This window comes from Sarcophilus harrisii, chromosome 3 (genome assembly GCF_902635505.1).
Source record: "Sarcophilus harrisii chromosome 3, mSarHar1.11, whole genome shotgun sequence".
In the NCBI taxonomy this organism is placed as follows: domain Eukaryota; kingdom Metazoa; phylum Chordata; class Mammalia; order Dasyuromorphia; family Dasyuridae; genus Sarcophilus; species Sarcophilus harrisii.
In genome coordinates this window covers 483068583-483095017 of record NC_045428.1, presented here as the reverse complement: position 1 = coordinate 483095017, position 26435 = coordinate 483068583, and the positions used below count along the sequence as shown (strand labels likewise).

The 26435-nt window shown below is 33.0% G+C and overlaps 1 protein-coding gene across 1 annotated transcript in view; it reads left to right on the top strand.

Moving 5' to 3' along the window:
• Positions 1–26435, top strand: part of CWF19L2 (CWF19 like cell cycle control factor 2) — a 114530-nt gene that overhangs the window by 76904 nt on the left and 11191 nt on the right. The window contains exons 15-16 of the mRNA XM_031961091.1: positions 18181–18336; positions 20758–20838. Of these exons, the coding sequence (XP_031816951.1) occupies positions 18181–18336; positions 20758–20838 (237 nt within the window). The remainder of the gene's footprint in view (positions 1–18180; positions 18337–20757; positions 20839–26435) is intronic.

Genomic DNA, 26435 nt, shown 5'->3' with positions numbered 1-26435 from the left:
GAGCTGGAAGGAATCTTAGAGGCCATTGACATTAATTACTTCATTTTACAGATAAAGAAACTGAGGCTTAGAAAGGTGGTAAATTTCTGAGGTAGGATTTGAGCCCAAGTTTAATGCAGTATATATGTATGTAAAAAAGTAAAATAGTCTCTGTTCTCAAGAAGTTTTAATCCGTTGGGGAATATAAGATTTAGCTTATTGAGTTACCGAGAAAAGGCATTCATTAATAAGTGCTGGACATTATTATGGTAAGGTTCTGCAATACTGAAAAATAAAAAAAAAATTGTCATTTTTAAGACATTTAGATTATAACAGGAGAGCTGACAAGTACATGTTATATACAATATAAAATATTCAAATTAAATATAAACATAAAATAGGGTACAGCTGGTACTGAAGTTGCATCTTGAAAGAAGAGGAATTGTTGGAGGTTTTATGAGGAAAGAGTATTTCAGGCCCGAAATACTGATAGTGGATAGTTAAATAAACTAGAAAAAAGAATGCAAATAACACAGAAAGAGCTGAATAACAGTATGAAAAGGAATATGTTAATTACCAAATTGAAAATGGATGAATGAAGAGACCTTTTTTTATTAAGTATTTATTATCTGCCTGGCTTTGTGCCAAGCAATAAGAATGGAAACATAAAAAGAAAGACAGGATTTGACCTCATTGAACTAACATTCTAATAGGAGAAGATTGCACATATGAAGTTGTAGGGAATTTTGGACTGCTAAATATGAGGGACGAGTGGAACCATAGGGCAGTTGATTGAACTTTCCTAAAATGAATGTTGATTGTATTACTGTTCCTAGACCAAGAAAGAGGCAAGAAGTGGGGTGGAATTGGAATGACATTAATGTCTTCAGATGACTGCAGGTTGGTGGGTCCGAGCAGTCTTAACTCTTACCAGTCAGGAGGACTAAGTCCCATGTAAACTGGGAAAAGACAAGCAGGAATGACTTGAAGATGTTTGAAGATCAGCAGGAGAAAGGAACTTAAAATGGTGTTCAGGTAGATTCAGTTCATAAATATGTTCTATAAAATGCAAAGTACTACTGTAAACAATAAGGGTATGAGATGAAAAAATGACGAAGTTGTTTTCTCTAAGTGATTTTCAATCTTAGAGAAGGAGGTCCTTATTTGAAGAATTATTTTCACAAGATTCTACAGTTTTTCTTTAAGAAGGATTTTAGTTTACATACAATGTTAAAACCATATAAAACATTAAAACTAAAATATTTTTGAACTATGTGTATGTTATATATGACAGGACAATTAAAAGTATCATTAAAATAATAATAATAGTTAAAAGAAGCAAAAAAAAGTACAAGGTACTTGGCATAACTATAAATTGAACTTTGAAATTATAGGAAGCGGAGGCAAAAAGGTAAAGAAAATTGGTTATGGAGTTGTCATTATCGTTATTTAATAAGGAGAGTAAAAATTGCCAAAAGAAACAAACTTTTTCTAGGCTCTCAACATTTTTGGCATTAATTTTATATAAAGAGGAATGGAGTGGCATAATAGACAAGTGTCTGTAATTAAATGCCTGAGGAGAGAAATTGGGTGATAAGCCAGAAATCACAGCAAGCAATATATATTTGACATAAAATTTGAAGATCTGTAGACATTAATATAGATCAATTTGCTAATTTGCTTCATTGGAGATTATAAATATAGTGATCCCTCTGGAGTGACTTAGGTATTTTAACCATTGGAATGAGAATGAGCCAAATGACCTTAAAGTTTTTTCTCTACAGTTCTGTACCCTGAAAAGAAAATACACAATGTAGGTCTGGAATAGGAAGTCTGAAAAAGGGGGGGAAAGCAAATTAAAGTTATTTGAAGTAAAAAAAGAACAATTGGGGAGCCATACACATATTTAATAATTGCTTTATCTCATTTTTTTCTAGTGATTTTCAAATTTCAAATTCAAATTCAAATAGAGTGATTTTCAAAATTAATTTTTTTTACTAGTTTTAAACTTCTGCCTTTCTTCTTCATAATACTGCCTTTTCAACCAAAGGCTTATTTTTGTTCCTGACTCTGAAAGAGAGTGAAAGACACAGCATGCGTAAAATTGCTGCTGAGTTATTTCAAGACCACATAATGACCAAAAAAAAAAAAAAATCAAAAGGAGAGAAAATTTTTTTGTTATCTAAATACTTGACAACTGAATAGGAGACTCATGCACCCCTGTATTGAAAATGTGAAAATTGTAAGACTTGAAAAGACATGCTATACTAATCATTTCTGCATGCTGATATAGAGATTTTAAAAAAGCAATAAAAAGGAAAATTTTGGCTGGATGTTTTAGATTTCAGTCTCTTATTGAAATTGTTTGAGGTTTTCCATTGTCAGAATTAAAGGACAGAATTTTTTTTAATATACCTACAGCCAAGCAAGAAAAAGGATGTGGACAAATGGTTTTGATATGAAAATTTGTATTTTTTTCCAATAGTGAATGCTAGTAACAGTAAGTAATTAAGGTAGACATGACTCAGTATGAAAAGATTGCTTCATAGAATGACTTTGGAGCTTTCTTGGAGGATCTGGGTAGGGAAGTGGTGGTGGTGGGATCAATTATATTTGAAGAAATAATGTGTCATAGGACCAAGTATTGGCTATATAAATTTGTAAAAGGAACTTCAGAGGCAAATTTTTCCAACCCCTACATTTTATAGGAGAGGAATTTGGGCCCAGAGAAAAGTTAAGTGGCTTCCCCCAGGGCCTAAAGCTATGAAATTGCAGAGCCACGATTTAAACTCAGATTCTCTGACTCTAAATCTAACAATCTTTCCACACAGAAAAAACAAAACAAATAAACAAAAAAAACAAACATGAAATTATTGTAAGAATATGAAAAGTACTTTGTTCTTGTCCCTGCCACTTAGTGTGACCCAGTCATTTAATCTCTTTATTTGCTTTTTCATCTTACTACAAGAATATTAATATTGGCCTTGCATATCTGACAGAATCTTTCTGAAGCTCAGTGAAGATAATGTATATTGCTTTATAGATTGTGAAACTAAGATGTCCAATAACAACATTAAAAAAATCTTTTTTTAAGTATTTGTTATGGACATTGACAAAAATGAAAGGCCCGTCTTTTCTGAGGACTCATATTACATTCTTCAGAGGGTGATAAGATATACTATATACACAGAAAAGTATAAGGCAAGGTAAATTAAGGAAGGAGAAAATTCTGATAACTGTAGCATAAGGTGAAACTTTGTGTAGGAGGGGTACATGAGCTGAAACTTGCAGGAAGCAAAGGATTCTAAGAATCAGGTGTGGAGGACATGAATCAAAGAATGAAAGTCTAGAAAAGTAAAGAAAGCCAAATAATGACAAAATGATGGAAAGAAACCTATTTTGGGAAAAATTTCAGAAAGTGAAATTCTTAAAAACTAATAACCAAAACAAGTGTTGGGAATAGAAGAAATGTCTACTTAATTGAGAAGGAAAATAGAAGAATTAAAAAAAAAAAAAAAAAAACTAGGCCAAAGGAAGAAGTAGAAAGGAATTAATAAGTTAAGGAAAACTTTAAAAATAGGAAAATGTATAATAAATAGACTGAGGAAGGTGGCACTTGAAAGTGAGAAGAAAATAATTATTTGACATTTGGTTAGACTAAATTAGTCTAAGTAGACTAGATTAAAGATTAGATTAGGCTAAAATAATTGAAGATATAAAGTACTTTTTTTTTTTTTTTAAGTGTAAGATAGAGGAAAACATCCTATTTTGAGAAAAAATATTGGAAACACATGGAAGAAAATATAAACCCAACTCATGATTTTTATATATGAATGGATGAAACAATACAGTGAAATGAAAACTTAACAAATTAGATAAAAAAACAAAACTCTATACCAGAGAAATGCAAAAAAAGCAATAATTCTTATCATACTATCAGTTAAAGCAAAAATAGACATTCAGATCATAAAAAGGGATAAGCAAAGAAACTTATGCTAAAAGGAACCATGGAACATAAACTGATACCAGTAATGAGCTTATATGACCCAAATGTATTAGCTTCTAAATTCAAAAAAGAAAAGATTAATAAGCTACAAGAATATATAGACAGTAACACAAGAGTAATAGAGCATTTCAATGTCTCTGAGTTTTGGGTATGTCTATTGGAATGATAAACAAAAATGAAAATATAAGATTTGAATAAATTACTAGAGAATCTAAAACAACAAAAAACTTATGAAATCTTTTAAATGGGACTGCTAAAAAATATAACACTTTTTCTTTTTTTTTAAATTGAAGCTTTTTATTTTAAAAAATATATTCAAGGATAATTTTTTACCATTGACCCTTGCAAAACCTTGTGTTCCAATTTTCCTCGCTTTCTCCCACCCCCTCTCCTAGATGCCAAGTAATCCAATATATGTTAAGCATGGTAAAAATAAAAATATAATACTTTTTCAATCTACATAGAACTTGTAAGTAATTGACCACTTTATGGCACAGAGATAGAGCATGTTTAAAAAAAATCTGTAAACACATGCTTTGTAATAATAGTGTAGATGGAATATAAACAAAATACATAGATTCAAAATTATTATTAAAATGAAGTCCTCAGTAATTAGTGGGTTAAAAAATAGAAAAAAGTAGTGATTATGTGAAAGAAAATGATTGGTAAACAATATACCAAAATTTCCAGGATGCAATGAAATCACTTCTCAAAGGAAAAGTATTCCTTTAAAAATCCATTAAAATTTTTGAAAAAAAAAATAAAAATTAAAAAAAAATTTTTTTGAAAAAAAAAAGGATTAATAGAGTAGATATGCAATTAGAAAAATTAGAAAACCAACAAATAACATAAAATTAACACAAAAGAGTACATGATAAAAATTAGAGGAGAAAGTATAATTGAAGAAATAATAGCTTTCTTTGAAAAGACTAATAAAATTGGATAAATTTTTAGCCAGTCTAATTAAAAAGATGACAAAAACCAATAAAATAACAAATAAGATGAAATCACAACAAAACCAGAAGAAATAAAAATATCAGAATCTACATACAGAAAAAGTCACAGTGAGGCATTTACACAGCATTGCTCAACATAGGGAGATGGACAGGGAGGTCTGCAGACATTGGATATTGCATCTGAGTAGGATTATACCATAGCCAGAATAGTTCAGTATCTATAGAAAAGCTGGGTGACAGGTAAAGAGGAGGTCTTAGATATAAACTGGACTACCCTGATACTTGTACTGAGTCACTATGATGGGAACAGATATAAAATAGCAATTTTGTTTTCCCTTACTCAGTCCTAGATCTAGGACACAATGAGAAGTGTACCTGCTCATTGGAGTGGCATTCTGTTTTAAGGAGGGTGGCCCTGGGTGGGATACTGAGAATAGAGGAAGTTCATAAGCTCACCATAGCAGTAGTGTGATTCAGGTTGCAGGCAAAAAGCAGGGTCTCAATTCCAGCAGTTATATCTTCCAGACTTTAGAGCAATTACCAAGGCAGGAATCTCGGATCAAAAAGGATTCACAGTTCTGTCACTGAACGAATAGGGCTTTCCAGCTGGCTGATAGGAACAGATTCTAAATAATAGTCTAATCTTTCAGACTCAAACCTATTTCAGGATCTTTTAGATTTCAGACCAGGACAGGCATCAAACAGATCTTACTGTACTTACTATCTTAAGAGTTCTCAATATTTGATACTCCAAGAAAGTAGCAATAAAACTATTTCATATTTAATCTCCAAAATATAGTAGAGCCCAAACCTAACATGTCCATAGTTGGGCAAAAAGGGCAAAGAGAAAAAGGACTCCACCCTAATAACCCATAATAAATAAAATAGTAATGGCAGGGATATTCAGGGGCATCTAGGTGACTCTGTGAAGCATGCCAAGCCTGGAGTCAGATATAATCTCATACACTTACTAGTTATGTGATCCTGGGTAAATCACTTACTCATCTTTGCAACAGTTTTATCATTTGCTTAATGAACTGGAAGGAAGAAATGGCAAGCCATGCCGATATTTTTGCTAAGAATACCCTAAATGTGATTATGAAGAGTAGAACATAACCCAAAATAACTGAACAACAATAAAAGACTCAAGACATAAACCCAGAAAGAAGAGAATGACTGTAAAACTTCTACTAATAGTACCATGTTAAAAACAACAACAGCAACAACAACAAAAAACCCAGCAGACTCAACTGGATACTTTAAAGATATGAATCAAGAGTTTTTAAAAAAATTTATAAGTGGGAAATATTTTGGAAAAGAAATGAGAATTGAGGAAGAAAGAACTGGAAATGGAATTAACAGCTTGGCACAAAAAATAGAAAACTTGCCCAAGCAACAGACTCCTTGAAAATTATAGTAGGTCAAATAGAAGCCAAAGACTTAGATGGAATATTAAGCAAATAGTAAAGCAAAGGCAGAAAAAAAAAAAGAAAATGTAAATATTTCATAATAAAAACAATTAACCTGGAAAATGGATTGAAGAGAAAAAATTTAAGATTGGACTATCTGAATTCCACTTTTCAAAAATCAGAACTCTTAGAACCAGAGAGTAAAGTGGAAATAGGAAAAAATCCACTGATAATTTTCTAAAAGAAACCCCTAATTGAAATCATTAGGAGCATCATGGTCAAAATTCAAATCAAAGGGAAAAAAAAAAAAAACTGCCTACAAAGCCAAAAAGAAGGAATTCAAGTATTGAGGAGACAGGATCAGGATTTAGCAGCCAAAACTATTAAAATAGTAGAGAACTTTTCACTAATTTATTTGTTTCTCACTGGTTCTACTTCATTTCTAGCCTTTTTGGGTTAATCTTCCTTTTCTTCCAATCTATCTTTTTATTCTGAGGAATTTGCTTTTATTCAACAACATTGACATAAACTACATATGTGTCTTCAAGATATTATAATGATGATTACATCATGATCTTTTAGATTTGTTTTTCTGTTTAAAACATGTGTTGTTCTTTAGCCTTCTTTCCTTACATTTGACTTGTAGGAAGATAGGAAGAAAACAGTTTGTTTTTTTGATTCGGGCTTCTGATTTCTTTGATGTAGAAACTCGTCCTGTCAATCTTGAATGATTATCAATTACTTTGTAACTTATGACCTTAACTGTTTGGAGCACTGAAAGGTTATATGGAGGCAGCTAGGTGGCACAGTGGATAGAGCACCAGCCTTCAAGGAGGTGGACCTCAGGAGGACCTGAGTTCAAATCAGGCCTCAGACACTTATAACCCTTCCTAGCTCTGTGACCCTCGGCAAGTCACTTAACCCCAATTGCTTCAGAGGGGGAAAAAAGGAAAGGTTATATGACTTGTCAGTGGTCACAAAGACCAGATTTTTTTTCAGAGGTGGAATTTGAATCTAGTTTTTCCTGATTAAAAGACTGCCTCTGTATTCACTGTGACACTTTCCCTTTCTTCCCATAGTAATAGATCATAGATTTTGAACACAGATACTTTCATTCAAATAGCTGGTAAAACAAGATAGTTTTACAAATGTTGGAAATAACATTTATTTATTTTTATTTTTTATACATCTACATTTTTTTATATTATTATAACTTTCTATTGACAGAACATATACATGGGTAATTTTTTACAGCATTATCCTTTGCACTCACTTCAAGTTCCGACTTTTCCCTTCCCTCCCTCTACCCCCTCCCCTAGATGGCAGGCAGTCTTACACATGTTAAATATGTTATAGTATAATATATGTCTGCAGAACCATATAGTTCTCTTGTTGCACAAGAAGAATTGGATTCAGAAAGTAAAAATAACCTGGGAGGAAAAACAAAAATGCAAACAGTTTATACACAGGAAATAACATTTATACAAAAGTTTTTTAGTTGGAGTTGAAAAATCCTATTTTTCTTTTGAAGCTTTATGAATAATCCAGTGGCATGCTCAGAGTTGTGCCTTAGTCATTATTTTAGCAGCTGTGCGAAAGATGCATTGGAAAGAAGAGAGACATAGTTAGGAGACCATTTGTGTGTAAAATTGGTGATTTTAGTCCAAATAGGAGTTGATAAGTGTCTTGAGAAAGGGTTATTGTCCTTGCATTGGAGAGAGAGGTATGGATGGATGGATGAGTGTCAAAGATATTATGGAAATAAAATTGACAAGTCTTAATAACTGTTTGAAGTCTTCTAAAGCTATTAAAAAGACCCTAATAAGGCTTAATATTTATTTTATATCCACTTATAATCAGAGTTTTTATTGACCATAGTATGTTGTTTTTATAAGGATAATGAAAAAGTTTTTAAATAAAAGTTTTATGAATAACTTTGATTTTTATATCACTTATATTTCTCCCTCACCATTCCCAAAGTCATTCCTTATAACAAAAGATTTTTTTTTTTAAGTAAAGGAGGAATAAGAGAAAAATTTCAGCAAAATCTGTCAACACATTGAAGAAAATTTCACATTATAAGCAATATTCCATTTTCATGGATTTCATCCTCAGCAAAAGAACTAGAAGGGCCGTGTCTTCTCATATCTTTCTTTAGGGACAAAGATGTTCTTTATAGTTTCACTTTTGATTTCAGTTGTTTGGATGATTATTGTTCTTCCTATTTACATTGTTGTGATGTTAATGTAAATTTTATTTTTTGCTTATCTGTGGCCTGTTATATACCATCCTTTACTTCACTTGGAATTAGTTTGTGCAAGTCTTGTTTTCTGTCTTCATCGTGCTCCCCATTTATTACAGCATATAATACTACAGCATGCAATATTACATTATATTCATGTCCTATAATTTGATTAGTTGTTCCCTAATTAATAGAAATCCACTCTATTTCCAGTTCTTTGCTACTACAAAAAGTATGTTTTAAATATTTTGATGTACATGTTACCTTTTATTTTTATCACTAAGCTCTTTTAGGTATATATAATGCAATGAAAAAGTACAATTGAAAATGTGATTCTAGTAAAAAATTTGAAGATTTAATAAAAATGATCAAGTATCAATAATAGTGGAAAGGAAAACTCTTTGCAAGATATGAACTGGAAAATTTTCCAGTTAATCTGATCTGTGATGATATTGGAGGGATCATATAACAAAGGACATGATCCCATCACTGACTTGTTCATATTTTATTAAATTTTATTTTATTTTTTTACTTTAAGAAAGATCATGAGATATAGGAGAGAAGTCAAGTATAGTGGTAAGGGCCTTAGCCTTGGAATGAGGAAGACTTGGGGTCAAGTCTGGCCCTGGTACATGAAGTTCCATGATGCGGATTAGGTCACCTTTCAATGCTCCAAAGCACTTTCTAATACTGTAAATTGGTTCCAGATCAGATTTTGTTTGTATTGATAGATAGTTGGATAAAATGACAGGAAAAAATAATGATGAATGTTGGAGGGGATGCAGAAAAACTGGGACACTGATGCATTGTTGATGGAGTTGTGAACAATCCAACTATTCTGGAGAGTAATCTGGAATTATGCCCAAAAAATTATCAAATTGTGCATACCCTTTGATCCAGCAGTGTTACTATTGGATTTATATCCCAAAGAGATACTAATTAAGAGAAAAGAACCTGTATGTGCAAAAATGTTTGTGGCAACCCTTTTTGTAGTGGCTAGAAACAGGAAAATGAATGGATGCCCATCAATTGGAGAATGGTTGGGTAAATTGTGGCATATGAATGTTATGGAATATTATTGTTCAGTAAGAAATGACCAGCAGGATGAATACAGAGAAGCTTGGAGAGACTTACATGAACTGTTGCTGAGTGAAATGAGCAGAACCAGGAGATCATTAAACACTTCAATGACAATACTGTATGAGGATGTATTCTGATAGAAGTGGATATTTTTGACAAAGAGAAGATCTAATTCAATTCCAATTGATCAATGATGGACAGAATCAACTACACCCAGAGAAGGAACACTGGGAAATGAATGTAAACTGTTTGCATTTTTATTTTTCTTCCCAGGTTATTTTTACCTTCTGAATCCAATTCTTCCTGTGCAACAAGAGAACTGTTCGATTCTGCACACATATATTGTATCTAGGATATACTATAATATGTTTAACATGTATAAGACTGCCTGCCATCTAGAGGAGGGAATGGAGGGAAGGAAGGGAAAAATTGGAACAGAAGTGAATGCAAGGGATAATGTAAAAAATTACCCAGGCATGGGTTCTCTCAATAAAGTTATAATTATTTAAAAAAAAAAAAGAAAAAAAAAAAGAATGCTTTGCTGCTTTAGGTATCCTGGCTTGCCTGACCTATAAGCAATTATTAGTTCATAGTTGTTAGGGATGCTGGTCCTTTTTCCATGTGAGCTGCTTCCCTACATGTTGGATACAGGGCCTAGACTGGAACCAAGAACAATTACTTGGATGTACTGTCACTTTTGCTTGACTTTCTTGGGCTTACCTATCAATAAGTAGTAGTCCATCAGTAGTTACTATTGGTGGCAGCAAGGAAGATTGTCTTTCCCCAATAATTACTTCTTTGCCAATAATTACTCTGTAGAAGTGAGGATAGTGAGAGAGCACAACTATTCCCAAGGCTAAGATAGAGAGATAAAGGAATGTATCATAGGCATGAAGGATAGACAGAATAATGGCTAGAGAAGAGATGGAGTGTCATGAAGTAATATGACAAGGAGTAATAAAGAGGGTAATACTTCTATCCTGTAGTGTTTGTTGAAGGAATGATAAGTAATATGTATAGTAGATTGTAACATATAACATGTAAAGTAGATTGGGACCAATTTGTGAAGGACTTTGAAAGCCAAAGAAGTTTATGTTTGGTTATAAAAGTAGTAGAGAGCCACTGTGGTGTTTATGAATCTGGGAAGTGATATGATTTGATTTATGAATAAATAAAATCACTTAGCTGCAATGTGGAGGGCAGATTTCATGGGGAACAGTTGAGATTAGGATGACTAATAAAGAGGCTATTAGAATAGGTTAGAATTTTTAAGAACCTAAGCCAGGGGTCCTTAGCCTGGGATGTATTATTCTTTTGAACCTGATAGGACAAAAAATTACATTTATTTTTATTAATTTCTCATTGAAATTTAATCTTTGCTTCAATTGTGAGTTTTTTAAAACATCAAACATTATTTTGAGAAGACCTTAGGTTTCACAAAACTGTCATTGCCTCAAAAAGTTATAGAATATCTGGTCTAAACTAAGGCAATGATTGAATGAGAAGAGAGAAGGTGAGAGGTGTTAAATGACAAGGATTAGTAACAATAGTTGGCTACTGGCTGAATATAAAGGGTAGAGCTGGATGACAGAAAGGATGATGATATCCTTGATATAATAGGAAAGGTCAGAAGAAGGGAGGATTTGAGAGAGTATGGAGAAAAAGGAGACAAGGAAGGTCTCAAGATGGAACTTTTAGATATACTCTTAGAGATGCGGGGCATGGATAAAGAAAGCTACTATGGAAAACTGAGAAGTAGTCTTTAAGCAGATGGAAGGAGAATCATAATCACACTGTCACAAAGATCTAGAAGGGAGATAAGATCCAGTAGAGGAGATTGATCACTTCATCAGTACTGCTAAATGCTTCAGAGGGCAAGAAAAGGATTGAGGATGAATACAAAAAAGGCTCAAAATGAGGTAAAGCTGGAAAGCTTTTTTAATCTTTTTAATCTATATTGGAGTAAAGAAAAGAATCAGAGAAGGGGTGGAATCACAGCTAAGAATGAAAGACTGAAGAGAACTGACTGAAGAAAAAAGCCAGTTGTCCAGTTTTTCTTTTGCACTTTTTGCTTCCAAGTAGAATGACCTTTGGACTGGAAAGAACAGAATAAAAATGACCAAAAGTTGATAACCAATTTCAATAAGGAGATTATAAGAGAGTACCTAATTGGGCTTGATAAATCCTGGCCCAAATGCATCATAATGCATTCAGAAAACAGGCAGCTATAAATCCTTGTTCATTTTCAGTGTTATTTGTAGTACTCTAGGGCAGGGGAAGAGCTGATATCTTTTATTTTTCCAAAATATGAAGAGAACAGAACCTGAGAGTAGAGCAAGCTATAATAAGCCAGTGAGCTTGATTCTGATTTGAGACAAAGGAATGACTTAGATCATGCCAGATTTACCTGATTCTCTTTTTTGATGGCTCTGTTTTACAAATCATGAGACTAGATAGTTTATATTTTTTTCAGTGTTTAAGCAAGGTGGAATAACAGGTGGAGGGCCAGCTTTGAAGTTGGAGAAGGGCTCTAATCCTGCCTTTGATAAATATTGCTGGGTGACCTGGACATATATTTAACACTCCTGGAAGGTGCTGATCTGCTTTTAGAATTTCTTCAACTAGAAGTTCTCTGTGCCAGTGAAACCTCAGATCTAATCCCCTATTCCCTATCCCTTATAGCTTTGGAATTGGAAATGTTCTGAAGATCTTTTAATGTTATAATCCTTTCATTTTAAAGATGAGACTCAAATCTAAAGAAGTGATTGTTCTTAGTATTTTGTGCTATTCTTATGGAAAAGATAGAGAAATAGGCTAGTTGATAGAATTGTAAGATGAAGTTGGACAAACTCAGTAATCCTTAATAATTCAAAGTTAGCTTGGTAGGAAGTACCTAGTAGAGTACTCCAGGGATCTAGTTTTAGACCTGGGTCATTTAACATTTTCATCTGTCACTTGCTTAAATAAATGCTTAGATGTCACATTCAAAAATTTTGCAGATGAAACAAAGTTTGACTTGTATATTTTAATTGCTAAATTTGATTGTCTTTTCCTAATCTTTCTCTTTCTTAACCTCTTCACTACATTTGACACTATTGACTATTGTCTCCTGAAGATTATATTACACTCCCAATTGTGGATATAGCTCCTCAAGTCTTTTATTGTTTGTTTGTTTTTTCCCACTATATTATCTCTGTGAGTTCATCAGCCTTTCTGTGTTTTGTTATTATTTCTATGTGGATGACTCATTTCTGTACATCTGACTCTACTGTCTCTTCTGGTTCCATTCCCATATTATCCTAAATTTATTGATGTTTTCAGACTAGATGATCATGGGCCTCTCCAACTTAAACATGTTCAAAGCAGAACTTATTTCCTTTTTTTCCTGTGCATTTAAAATTGTCCCTGTTTCTGTCAAAGCCATTACTATTCTTTCAGTCATCTAAGTTTCTTGTTGACAAACTTAATGTTGTTCTTAATTTCTTACACTCTTTCAATTCATAATTCAGTCATTTGTCAAATTTGTCATCTCTGACTCCATAACATCCCTCTCATTCATCCCTTTCTCACTTCTCACATGGTTAGCATCTTTGTCAGGTCTTCATCACTTCTCTCCTGGACTATGGCAACAGCCTCCTCATTGTTCTCCTTTAATTTTTTTGCCTTCTCCAGACAATCCTCTACATACCTTCCAAAATAACCACAGAATTGATGGAATCATGTGACTCCCTGTTGCTTCTTCTAGCCGATATAAACTACTGTCTTTGGCTTTTATAGCCCTTCATCACTTGGCTATAACCTGTACTTTCAGCCTGATTACATGCTACTCCCCTTCCTGCATCCTATGATCCAGCAAAACAGGCCTCTTTACTTTTTTCCTTATGGCACTCTACCTTCCATCTGGGTGCATTGGCCTGTGCTGTTTCTCTTGTGACTAGAATGTACTCTGTCACCTATATCTCACAGAATACTTCACTTCCTTTCAGACTCAGGTCAGGTACCACCCTCTGGTATATTTTTCCTGAATCTATCCCTACCTTCCAACTTCTAATGCCCTTTCCCCCTACTTTGGATTGAATAACTTTGAATTTATTCTGTATATACACATAGCTTATGTTGATTTATAAAACAGAACATAAGCTGTTTGAGAACAGGAACTGGTTGTTTTTTGTTTGTTCTTTGTCTTCATATCCCTAATGTATAGAATAGTGCCTGAAACACATGTATTAAATATTTTTGTTGATGCTTGACTGACAGAGCTTGAACAATATGCTTAATTTAATAAGATAAAATTTAATGTTGATAAATACATATTTTGTTCCACACCTCTTCCCTCCTCCAATGAATTTAACAAATTACAAAATTGGGAAGGCATGGTTAGCCAGAAGTTTTTTAGGAAAATTTGGGAATTTTATTGGAATGTCTATTCAATGTTATGGTTCATAAGTCAGCCAAAAACAACAGCAACAACAACAAAACCCAAAACCTAATGTAGTTTTGGATTGCCTTAAAAGAGAATTAACTTTTGGAATAAGTAGGTGATCGTTCTCATGTTCCCTACCAATGTCAGAGTATTATAATTAGTTCTGGGCACAACATTTTAGAGAAAGACTAAAGGCTGAAGAGTGTCTCAAATGTTGAAATGTCTTAAATTGATACAGTATGAGGTATTTAGCCTGGAAAAGACAGATTCATCATATGAGAGGTGTGTTCAAGTATTTGATGATCTGTAGTGTGAAAGAGGGATTAGTTTTGTTTTGTATGTCCCTAAAGGTTCAAAGATTTTGAAACATTGTGTTTGTAATGTCTGGGATAGCTCTCTGGAGGGCCTCAGGATCAGTCAAAGTCCTTGGTCTTTAGGAGGAGAAGTGAAGGAGGCAGGCAAGCTGCCACGTGGCTCCTCAAAGATGGATCCTGGACTGAAGTCTTCCCAGCTGAGCACACTACAGCAGAGAGACTCTGACTCTCTCCCTCACCTTCCAGTCCTTCCCTACATTACCCCTTGACTATGCATTCAGCAGGCACCAATTGTAAGGAGACCCATCACATCACCATATCATCTAAGTATATGTTTATAGAGCCATTATCTCAATTGAATAGGGACTTAGCCTTAAGTACTCTGCTGTCTTAAATTCAAGTACACCTTTTCAGAGTTCCAGCCCTCTACAGTGTTGAAGGAGCACATTTAGGTTGGCTATCAGGAAATATTTCTACAGATTTAGAAAAATAGAAAGTATCCATAGTAGAATTCATTTCCTTGGAAGGTAGTAGGTTTCCCTTTCTTTGAGATCTTCAAACTGGAATGTGATACTCTGTTGGGTATGTTCTTAGAATTCTTTTTTTTCCAAATATGAAATTCTTTGATTTACATATGTTGAGAATTATTCCAAATGGCCTCCTAAGTGAATAATTAGGAGGTAAGATTATAAAACCTTAAGAATACTTAATGAATATAGAATCACTATCTAGAGAGCTTACTGTTTCTAAGTAATATTTACTTCAAGTTAGGGTGTTCTGATGAATTGTCTTTTGTCCTCCTACTCCATAATCATTAGGCAATATTTGTGTTTACTCTGTGAAAGTATTTGGAACTCTGAAGGACATGCCCTCACAAGTTTAATAGCAAAAAAAGGAAGATCCCATATACACCAAAATATTTATAATAGCAATATTATAAGATGATCAGCTGTGAATCACTTTATTATTCTCAGCAATATAGTAATCTAAGATGATTCTGAAGGGCTTTTGATGAAAAAATACTATCTTATGGTGTCTGAATACAGGTTGAAGCATTTTTTAAAATTTATTTTTCTTGAGTTTTTCTTTCTATGCTTGAACAATATGATTAATATAGAAATGTTTTTCATGACTACATATGTATATCCTAAATTGAATTGCTTGCCTTCTCTTTTTGTACATTTAGATAATTTCCCTTTTATTTTTGAATCCCTTTTGGTAGTTATGCCTAGTAGTGGTATTGTTAGGTCAAAGAATATGCATGAATTTATAGCCCTTTAAACACAGACCATATCTTTTTGATCATTTATTAATTGGGACATGTAGCCTTTCTTGTGTTAAAGAGTTTAGAATTATGCATTTTGGCTAAGGATTTCTTTCTTTTTTTTTAAATTTAATTTTATTTAATAATCTTTTATTTACAGGTTATATGCATGGGTAACTTTACAGCATTAACAATTGTCAAACCTCTTGTTCCAATTTTTCACCTCTTACCCCCCACCCCCTCCCCCAGATGGCAGGATAACCAATAGATGTTAAATATTAAAATATAAATTAGATACACAATAAGTATACATGACCAAACCGTTATTTTGCTGTACAAAAAGAATCAGACTCTGAAATATTGTACAATTAGCTTGTGAAGGAAATCAAAAATGCAAGTGGGCATAAATATAGGGATTGGGAGTTCAATGTAATGGTTTTTAGTCATCACCCAGAGTTCTTTCTCTGGGCATAGCTGGTTCAGTTCATTACTACTCCATTGGAAATGCTTTGGTTGATCTTGCTGAGGATGGCCAGGTCCATCAGAACTGGTCATCATATAGTATTGTTGTTGAAATATATAATGATCTCCTGGTCCTGCTCATTTCACTCAGCATCAGTTCGTGTAAGTCTCTCCAGGCCTTTCTGAAATCATCTTGTTGGTCATTTCTTACAGAGCAATAATTTTCCATAATATTCATATACCACAATTTATTCAGCCATTCTCCAACTGATGGGCATCCATTCAGTTTCCAGTTTCTAGTCACTACAAAGAGGGCTGTCACAAACATTCGTGCATATACAGGCCCCTTTCCCTTCTTTATGATCTCTTTGGGATATATTGGCTAAGGATTTCTTTGGCCATATCCCCCAAATTTTAGTGTGATCATATTGCCATTACCTTTACTATCATTTCTATGATGGTTTTTTAATTTGGTGAATTAATTTTTTAGTTTTAAGTTATTTAGTCTAATTTTAATTTCATTAGCCCTTTAGTAATTATTTTTTATTGCACTGTTGTCAGCAAAATATTATTTCTGCTCTTCTGTATTTGTTTATGAGAATGTTTATGAGAAGCAGGATTCTCTCAAAAAAACCTGGAAAGATTTTCATGAATATTGATGCCAAATGAAATTGGGGAATGGCTGAACAAATTGTGACACATGATTATCATAGAATATAATTGTGCCTTACAGAACCAATGGACATAATATAGAAATAATTATAATGCCAGAGAAACTGAGGCAAGGTAGAGATTAGAGAGTATTTAATAATTTATTTAAAAGGGAGAGATTTACTGGGACCAAATGGATCCATGGTTTGGTCCCTGGGCTGAATGAGACTATCCTCTCTTAAGAATCCAGCAAACAATATGAGTTCTCAATGACCTATATACACGTTGCTCAGACTCAAGGGGTAGACTGAGGCAAGGGCGGAGTCAGGGTGCTGAGGGACTCTTGATAGGGTGGGGTGAGCCACAGAAGACTAGATGACATAGGAGATGGCATGACCTAATGGGGGGAGAACCCTGGTGATGGGGAGAGGCATCTTGATAAGGTGGTATCTGATATTCTGATAGCTTGGGATGCGGAGAGGCATTCTGATATTCTAAAACATAAACATCTTTTATCCTTATCAAATATTCTGATTAAGAGGGAAGGGTGGTTTTGCAGGACTTAGCAGACCATTATAAACTGAAGCAGAACAATTAGGGAAACTGAGTCAGAATAATTAGGAAAACTGAGTCAGAATAATTAGGAAAACTGAGTCAGGACAATAAAAGGGAACTGTGGCATAACAAATGAACATAATGAATACAGACATTGATGGAAAGACTTATGTGAACTAATCAAAACAATTAAGAAAATATATACAATGACTAAAACTGAAAATGGAAAAGACAACAAATAATTGATTTTTCTTGCTAAGTTGTTTAGTTTTATGAAACATTTATTTTTTCCTTTATTAATACATTGTTATAAAGTATGGCTCTCTGGGTAGGAGTGGAGAGAAATACAGTAGAAAATATAGGTAATATTAAAACAAAAGATGTCATTTTTTTTTAAAGGAAGTACATGAACTTGTTAAAATCTTAATTGTCAATGTTGGTATAATATAAAATTGTACAGTTCTTAAGAATGGTTATTTTCATTACCAATACTTAGGTTGATTATTTAAAAAAATTGATCAGTGACCTTCACTAGGAAGGAAAGCAGGGATTTGTCTTTTAAGTCTTTTAAGTGATTGTCTTTTAAGTTTTGATTAGGATTTTTTGTTTATTTTTTTTTATTACGTACTTTATTGCTTTGGTTTTGATTTTACTTTTATTTTTGGATCGTCCTTAAAAGCCATTCCATTTTCTTTAGATTCTGCATACTGGATTTTAATTGTAGGCCTGCCTTGCTCACAACTTTTGCCTCTTGGCCATAATGAGAAATTTGTTTTTCCTGTTTTTCAATTTTGAGTGGAATTTGAATGTTTTGTTTATATCAATCTTTCTTTTTCCAGAGTTTCAGAAAGGCATTGGTGAAGATGTTTGAAGATAAAGAGCTAGACTGCATCTTTTTAGAAACAAATATGAATATGAACAAACGATATCACATGGTTTATGAATGTATTCCCCTCCCAAAGGATGTAGGAGATATGGCTCCCATATACTTTAAGGTATATAAAAATAAATTCTCATGATTTCATTTTTTTCCTGTTTAATACTTTACTCAAAATATAGTTTTCTGGATTCAATTTTTCTTATGTACTCATCACATTTTTATATATTTTACATACACATTAATACACATTGTTATATTAATAATTGAATGGGATTCAGTATGACAAACTTATATACTGAAAAATTGGCATAAAAAGTTACACATTTTTTTCATATCAAATTACACTGGTCTTTTAGTAGCAGTAGTATAAAATAGTTGTATTTTCTATTTTATTTTTCATTCCTCATGTAAGAGCTAATTTATCATAGGAGCCAAAGATAGCAGGGTACAAACAGTACAGATTGCAAATGCCAGGATGAATTATCATAATAACTTCTCAGTATATAGCTAGACTTATGGTAATTCTTGACAAAAGAAATCATATCTTTAGCTCTAGCATATATTTCTGGACCAAAATAAAAGACAATGGTCATTAGTTGATTAAGTTGTAACTCTCAAAAAGAAAACTCCAACATCTTAAAAAAATACCCATCTTTTTATTCTGCTGAGTTTGGTGACATACCATATGTTTCAGAGTTCCAATGGTTTTATGTTCTGAGTCTATGGTTCAACTATCAAATAATGCATAAAATGTTAATATGATGTATGAGGGTTTTGTAAATTGATGAGAACAAGTAGAATTGAGGAAAGTAGAGTTTTTAAGAGAGCATGGAATTTGAAATGCATTGACATATTCTAATAAAGATATTTTTTATATATTGGAATAAGTCCACAACGTGGTAGGTTAAAAAAAAATCAATTATTTTACCGAAAATGGTAAGATTTTAAAAATCTAAATATTCTTTTGTTTTATAATACTGGATTATTAGAAGTTAGGTGAAGTATCCAGCATCTCTGCTAGGGCCCTGGAGTTTTTGGATAGCTGATAAAAATACTTAATTCTCAACTTTCAGCAGATAAAAATGTCAGTCTTTTATTTTGTTAAGTATATTGTTATCGCATAATATTCTATAGACATTAATGTGTTTTATTTTGGGATTTCTAGAGTGATCTATTTGACAATTCATTTGGCATCCATGACTTTGGAATTGATTGACTCATGGCCTACCAGATAATAAGCATAATTCATTTATATTGTCTGATATAATTTCTTGTTAGAATTGTATCCAGCTCTCTTCCCTCCACTCAATCATTCATTTGATTACTAGAGATACAATTACTTGCTTTTGATGAAATGTTTGTATTTTATAAAATCATAATGTGTTAGATCTTGAAAAGACCCAGAATTATTCTACTATGACTCCCTCATAGTAGAGAGAAGCAAGCTGAGTCTGAGAGATTGATTTATCTGGGACTACAAATAAAATCTGTTGCATAGAGTCTGAGAGATTGATTTACCTGGGACTATAAATAAAATCTGTTGCATATCTAGGACTCATATTCATATCTGGGAGACTCTTGGTACACAGTCTTTTCCATTTTAATGTTAAAGAGCTTTTAGAAGATGTTTTTTAAGTACATGTCCTTGATCCAGGGAACTATAGTAACTTAATTATTACTAGTATTATACTATTACTAGTATTATACTATTTTGAGTCTTCATTAAGAACAAAGATTTAAAAATGGAAATTTCCCAGTGGTCATTTTATCCTATTCCCTTATTTTTTAGATGAGAAATATAATCCAGAAATGTTAAGTAATTAGCACAGGTATATAAATAGGAAGAAGCAGAAAGAATATTTGAACCTATGTCCTTTGACTCCAAAACCAGCACTGTTTTATATACTATCTCATATTACAATTTCATGTTAAGATATTATCAGTTTGAATAGGAAAATTCTACAGAATGGGAATGGAAATAATTTAGTTTTTGTCATATTCTCTGTCAGTTATTTGTCTTAGCATCAAGTAGTTCATGATCTTGTTGATCTAGGAAGAAGTGCCAGATTTACATTCCTGACTATTTCCTGTTTTGTTTTTTTTTAAATCTCCCCCTTTAATTTTATATATTATATAGGCGAAATAATCATGTGGCTTTGAGTGCCAGTGACTTGTAAGGTAAATTTTCAAATATTTGAAAAATGAGTTCAATTGATTTAACTAATGAATTCATATGAATAGATTTCTCTGAACACAAATTTGATGACCATTTATATTTAATGTTAAATTGAAAATTCTTATTAAAGATAATTATATTATAAAAAGTTGGGCTAGTATTAACGTTAAAAGTTAAGAAGTCAGTTCAAGGCAGTAATTTCTGATTTTTAAAATATTTAAACCTCATAAAAATAATTTTAAGTATCTAAATTGTCTTATGCAGAACAGTGGTCCTATTGACAGTTGGCATTATTTCATTTTAAATTATTTTTTATATTTATTTCTATATCGTTTTTAATTTTCAAAATAATTTTTTTAGAAAGCTATAATGGAATCTGATGAAGAGTGGTCTATGAACAAAAAGTTAATTGATCTGTCTTCAAGAGATATCCGAAAGTCTGTAAGTACCTGCCTTATTTCTTATTAGTAGTTTTTAGATATAAAACTTCTAAAATATTTTGACTCTTCATTTATAATGTTGGGGCACTTACCCCATAGCTCCTATACCTATGTAGTAGAATTAACTTATGCATAAGATATCATTCATGTATGAATAGGTTAAATACATTCTAGATAAAAGGAAAGTTAGAGGTCATTTAATCCTAACCACTTATTTTTGTAGAGAAAGAAAATGATAAGTGATTTGCTTTGGGCCACATATCTAGAAAGTAATAGAATTGGCATCAGAATTTGAGTTTTCGGAATTCCATATCAAGTATTCTCCCTTGTGTTTCAGATCTGGTTTTTTTTTTTTTTTTTTTTTTTTTTTTTTGCCTTTGGCTCTTATCTCCTAATGACTTAAAAAGGAAAAGTTTTATTGATGTATAGTGCTTTTTAAAAAACATTGTATCTTTTTGGATCATATTATGATATATATACAAAAATGTGGGTTTAAAATTTTGTTTCATTTTCTAGACATTGGGTATGGGAAAGAAAGGAAAGGCTGAATGGTTTAAAAAAAGAAAAGAAAAGAAAAAAGTAATCTTAGCTCATGATGGTATAAAATCAGAAGGAAGGTCAAATTTGGCCCAGTGCTTAGCCCAGTGCTGGGCACATAGTAATTAACTTATTGACTGACTGATTAGCCCATGGGCCTGTTTGCTAACATCATTTTACAAATCATAAACATTTATTCAGTATCTACTCTACCAGGAACTGTATTTGGTGCTGGTTTTGTATAGACAGTTTTTTATTTAAAAATACTTTGTAAATGAATAACTGCTGCTACACTCCAGAGCTCATGGTGTGACAGCATCATGAATGAGAGGAGCCTCCTTATTCGTCCCAGGAAGGTCAGCAAGTCAGTGAGCATTAAGGACCTACTATGTGCTAAATATAAGGAAAGGCAAAAGATAGTTCCTATCCTAGAGGAGATAACAATTTGTTAAGGAAGACAACATGCAAACGAATATGTACAGACAAGTTATATGCAGGAAAAATAAGAAATAATGAACAGAAGGATGGTTACTTTGATTTAAGAGGGATTGGGAAAGGTTTTGGTAGAAAGGGGGGTCAAGATAGAAGTCAGGAAAGTCAGGAAGAATAGATGAAGAGGGATACTTGCTGTTGAGAATATTTTATTTAAGAAACCGCAGAGGCCAAAGTCATTGGATTCAAGAGTACCTGTTAAGGAGTAAAGTTGTTGCTTCTTCCTTCATCTTCGAAGAGGACCATGATGGCAGGGAGATGCTGTGACAGGCAAGTGAATTGGATTTAGGTGAGGGAGAACTGGACAAAGCTGCCTGCTTCACTTTCCCCTCCAGATCAGCACAATCAGAAGTGACCCTGGATACAGTGGGAGACCTTGGTCTTTTTAAGCTAAATTATTTAGCAGGTCTCAGTTTGACTGAGGCTGCACCCATTCAGTAATTGAGGCTAGGTAGCAATTGAGGCAAAGAATTTCCACTTTCACCTAGTCAAACGATCAATCTGGGAGGAGAAGACTAAAGGGTTTTATGAAAAAAAAAATAGCAATCATATCTTCTTTTCTTTTTTTGTGGGGGGGGGGAGGATGGGGAGTAAAGTATAAAAGACTGAAAAGGAAGGAGGGGTCTAGATTATGAAGAACTTTTAATGCCAAATAAAGAATTTTGTATTTAGTTTTGGAGCTGATAAGTTGTCACTGGAGTTTATTCAAATATGGGAAAGAGATGGTCAGACTTGTACTTTGGGATAGGCACTCGGATGACTGACTGGAGCATAAACTTAATGGAGAGAGACTTGAGGAAGGCAAATTCATCTGCAGGCTGATATAATAGTGCATATAGGAGATGATAATGGCCTGTATAAGGGTGATGGCAGAATCATAGGAGAAAAAAGGGTGTGTTTGAAAGATGTTGCAAGGATAAAATTGACACTTTGATAACTTACTGGGATAATGAGGTCAAAGGGTGGCGAGAGAGAGAATGAAGGGTCTGGGATGGCACCTAGGTTGTAAGCCTAGGAACTAGGAGGATGCTGTTGCTCTTGACAGTAATAAAAGAAGTTTGGAAAAAGGAAAGTTTTGAGAGGAAAGATAATGAGATCAGTTTTAAACATCTTGAATTTAATATGCTTACATGTGAGGTCAGAGGAGAATTAACGATTGAATAAGTGAATTTGAAAATCATCAAGGAAGATAAAGATTATTGAATTTATGGGAGCTAAAGAGATCACCAAATGAAGGAATTATAAAACTCAGAAATGGATCCCTGAAAGCCATACATATATTAACTTGGAATATTATAAACTAACATTTTTTATTTATTTTGTTAAATATTTTCTAATTACATTTTAATCTAGTTCATCAGTCCTCTGGAGTGTGGAGGGTTTGACATCTAGACCCACCTCCCAAGTATTACTACTAGAACTCCTTCCACAGAATCTTATTCTCTATTCCTTTTCCCCCATGGAACCAGTTTTAATAGATGGGAAAGAGTTGGTTTCTCATGTCTGGGACTGTATTTAAGTGTATACATTTCTGTCCTTTATACTTGGAATTAGCTCTCATTTTCCTGTGTTAAAAAAGCTAGCTAGGTTGAATAGTACTATTGTTAAACTGCATTGTGAATCAGGTTTTTTTGAGTTGGTATCATGCTATATGATGATTTTTCTATGAAAAAAGATTCTGAACTCTAGATAGTTGACCTTAAAATGAACTTTATAATCAAGACATGTTCTTAACTTGGGGATTGACTTTTAGATCAGTAAACATTAATTATTGTGCCATATACCTTCTAATTTCTTCAAAAAACAAATAAAATGCAAAGAAATGCTAATAGAAATTTTGGTTATTTTTCAAAAAATAATTTTTCTTGTACATGTTACATGATAAGGATGGATTTATTGCTCATCAAGAGAGAAGAAATAGGAACATGTCACCCGTCTTTGTTGTTATTGATAACTCACAAATTTCAGAGAGGGTTGTGTAGCAGTAGCAAATATTTTAAAAGGGATATTTTAAATTAAAATTTTCTTATTCTTTTAATAGCTTTGCTTTTTATCAGTATTTTTTGGGAAAATGTGGCAATCAGTACTTACTTTTAAATGAAAATGAACTCTGGGTGGATGCTGAAATTAAGTAGACATTCAGATCTTATACTGTTGATTTAATCAGCACTTCAGAAGATCTGATTTCATCATTTGGAAACTTTTTACCAACACAAATCACACCTTTTTACCTTAATAGATTATTTTTATGTCTTTCCATAGCCAAAAAACTGTATTAGTGAACCATTGTTGTGATGATAAAGATTCAGTTAAAACGGATGAAAAATAATAGCATTTGCTTTAAGAGTATAAGTTAAAAGTTAAAAAAAAAATTATTGGTGTTTGTTATGGGCCAGAACTCTGAAACAAAGGATTCTTACAAGGAACTAAGTCAGTGGAATTGATAGAGACAATAGTTATCTAATTTAGCATGGTTCAGTATGATTGATTTAATCCTATAAGGAATTGTTATGGGCCAGAACTTAAACCAGGAACTAAGTGGAATTGAGGACACAATGGTTAAATCTAGTTTAACATTGATTTAATCCTACAACAAATAATGGTTTCCTAGTGATATAATGATTGGCTTGTACTCAGTGTGTAGCATATAATCTAGAAGCCTCAGTGAGGAAGATTCTGAGATTGAGAGACAAGCAGAAAGAAGGCTGGAGGCTGAAAGCTGTAGCACAAACCCTTGGACTCAGACAGATTCATCCCATCTCACACTACCTTGATAGCAGGCTCTCCTCCTTCACTTCCCCACTGAAACCAAGACTCTGGAAGGCCTCTAAGAAAATTAGCCAAGCCCCAAGTAAAGGAGATCGTACTTTGAAAGAGATAATAAAGAATTTGGACTTTAACCTCTGGCTGTGCTCTTCTAGTGATTAACGAACTGAAACGAAGGCTGCTCCCAGAGACCCCAAGAAAACCTCAACAGAGAACATTACATTTTAGAGAGAACATTACAGGTGTTAATAGTTGTCTTTATCATGTTCTCATTGGGCATACTTTGGGAATGTCCTAGGCAGGGAATTGAACCAAATGATCTCTTTACAAATCCTTCAACTCTTGGCTTTTTTAATATCTATGATAAAGTCATGAAAACTCGAAAATGGGAATAATTCTAAAGGAGTTAATAAGTTTCCAGTGTTTTTGTAAATATTTAAAGAGTATCTGAGCATGACTGTTACACACTTGAGCTATTCTGACATTATTTTCATTTCTGTCACCTTAATAATAGACAAAAACCTTATTTACACTTCTTTCTAAAGCTCTATGCCTTTTCTGGTTCCACAGAGTTTTGTGTCTGCTTGCTTCATTGGTTATGTAACCTACTGCTGATAAAAATTTGTCTTTTCTCACTGTTAGATTCTTGATCTGTTGTAATTTCTAAGGTGTAGGAATCATTGATGTTATTTATAACATTCTATAAGCTTAACAATTTTTTAGTTTTTTTTTTTTTTTTTCTCTTTCATGACTTAAATCCCTATCTTTGGTCTTTTGGCCTTTTTCTTTTTTTTTTTAAATAATATAATAAATGGAGGGAAGGATAGCAGCTTTGGCCTAGTGGCTTTCATTATTCATTATCAGACTATAATGCATAATGATATCAAAATAATTGAGCAACTATTCACTGCCTTAAAATCTATCTTCAGGAACTAGCTTTTTTTCCCTGATGCAATTGGGGTTAAGTGACTTGCCCAGGGTCACACAGCTAGGAAGTGTTAAATATCTGAGGTCAGGTTTGAACTCAGGACTCAGCTCCTGACTACAGGGCTGATGCTCAAGTTACTGTGCCACCCAGCTGTCCCACTCTGTATTTTTAAAATGAGTTATTGAGGAGCAGGTAGGTGATGCAGTGGATAGAGCACCAGTCCTGAAGTCAGGAAGACCTGAGGTCAAATCTGACCCCAGACACTTAACATTTTCTAGCTGTGTGACCCTGGGCAAGTCACTTAACCCCAATTGCCTCAGCCAAAAAAAAAAAAAAACCTACAAAGAGTGACTCTTTAGGGGAGATTTAACTTCATCAGGAAATTAACACAAAATAACAGTTTCAGAAAGTCAACACAGGATAGTTGAAATCATGGAAACTTCATTATATGCTTTTAAATTTATAAAAAATATTTTTATAATCAATTCATAATCATTGATGTAGATACTAGTGATACAGATCACCAGCCACCCAAACCATTTTGTCCTGTGTGTTTTTTGTCTCTGTCATCCTATAAGTCCTCTGTGAAACATATACCAAAAAAGTTGAGGGCCTAATTTTGCATCTTTTGATATTGTGTAAGTATCACTTCAGTTTTCAGGTTGTCAGCATATTATTCCTCATTTTTATTATATGACCAGTCTCATCCTTTTCTAACTATATACTTATTAGGTGATATATTTAAAACTGAATCTCATGAATGTCATCATTTTTAATATTTATTTAATAATATTTAATAATATTTATTTATAATATTTAAGCTAGAGAGCTTACTTATCATGTGTCTTTCCATTGTTTTGCTTGCACTTTTGATT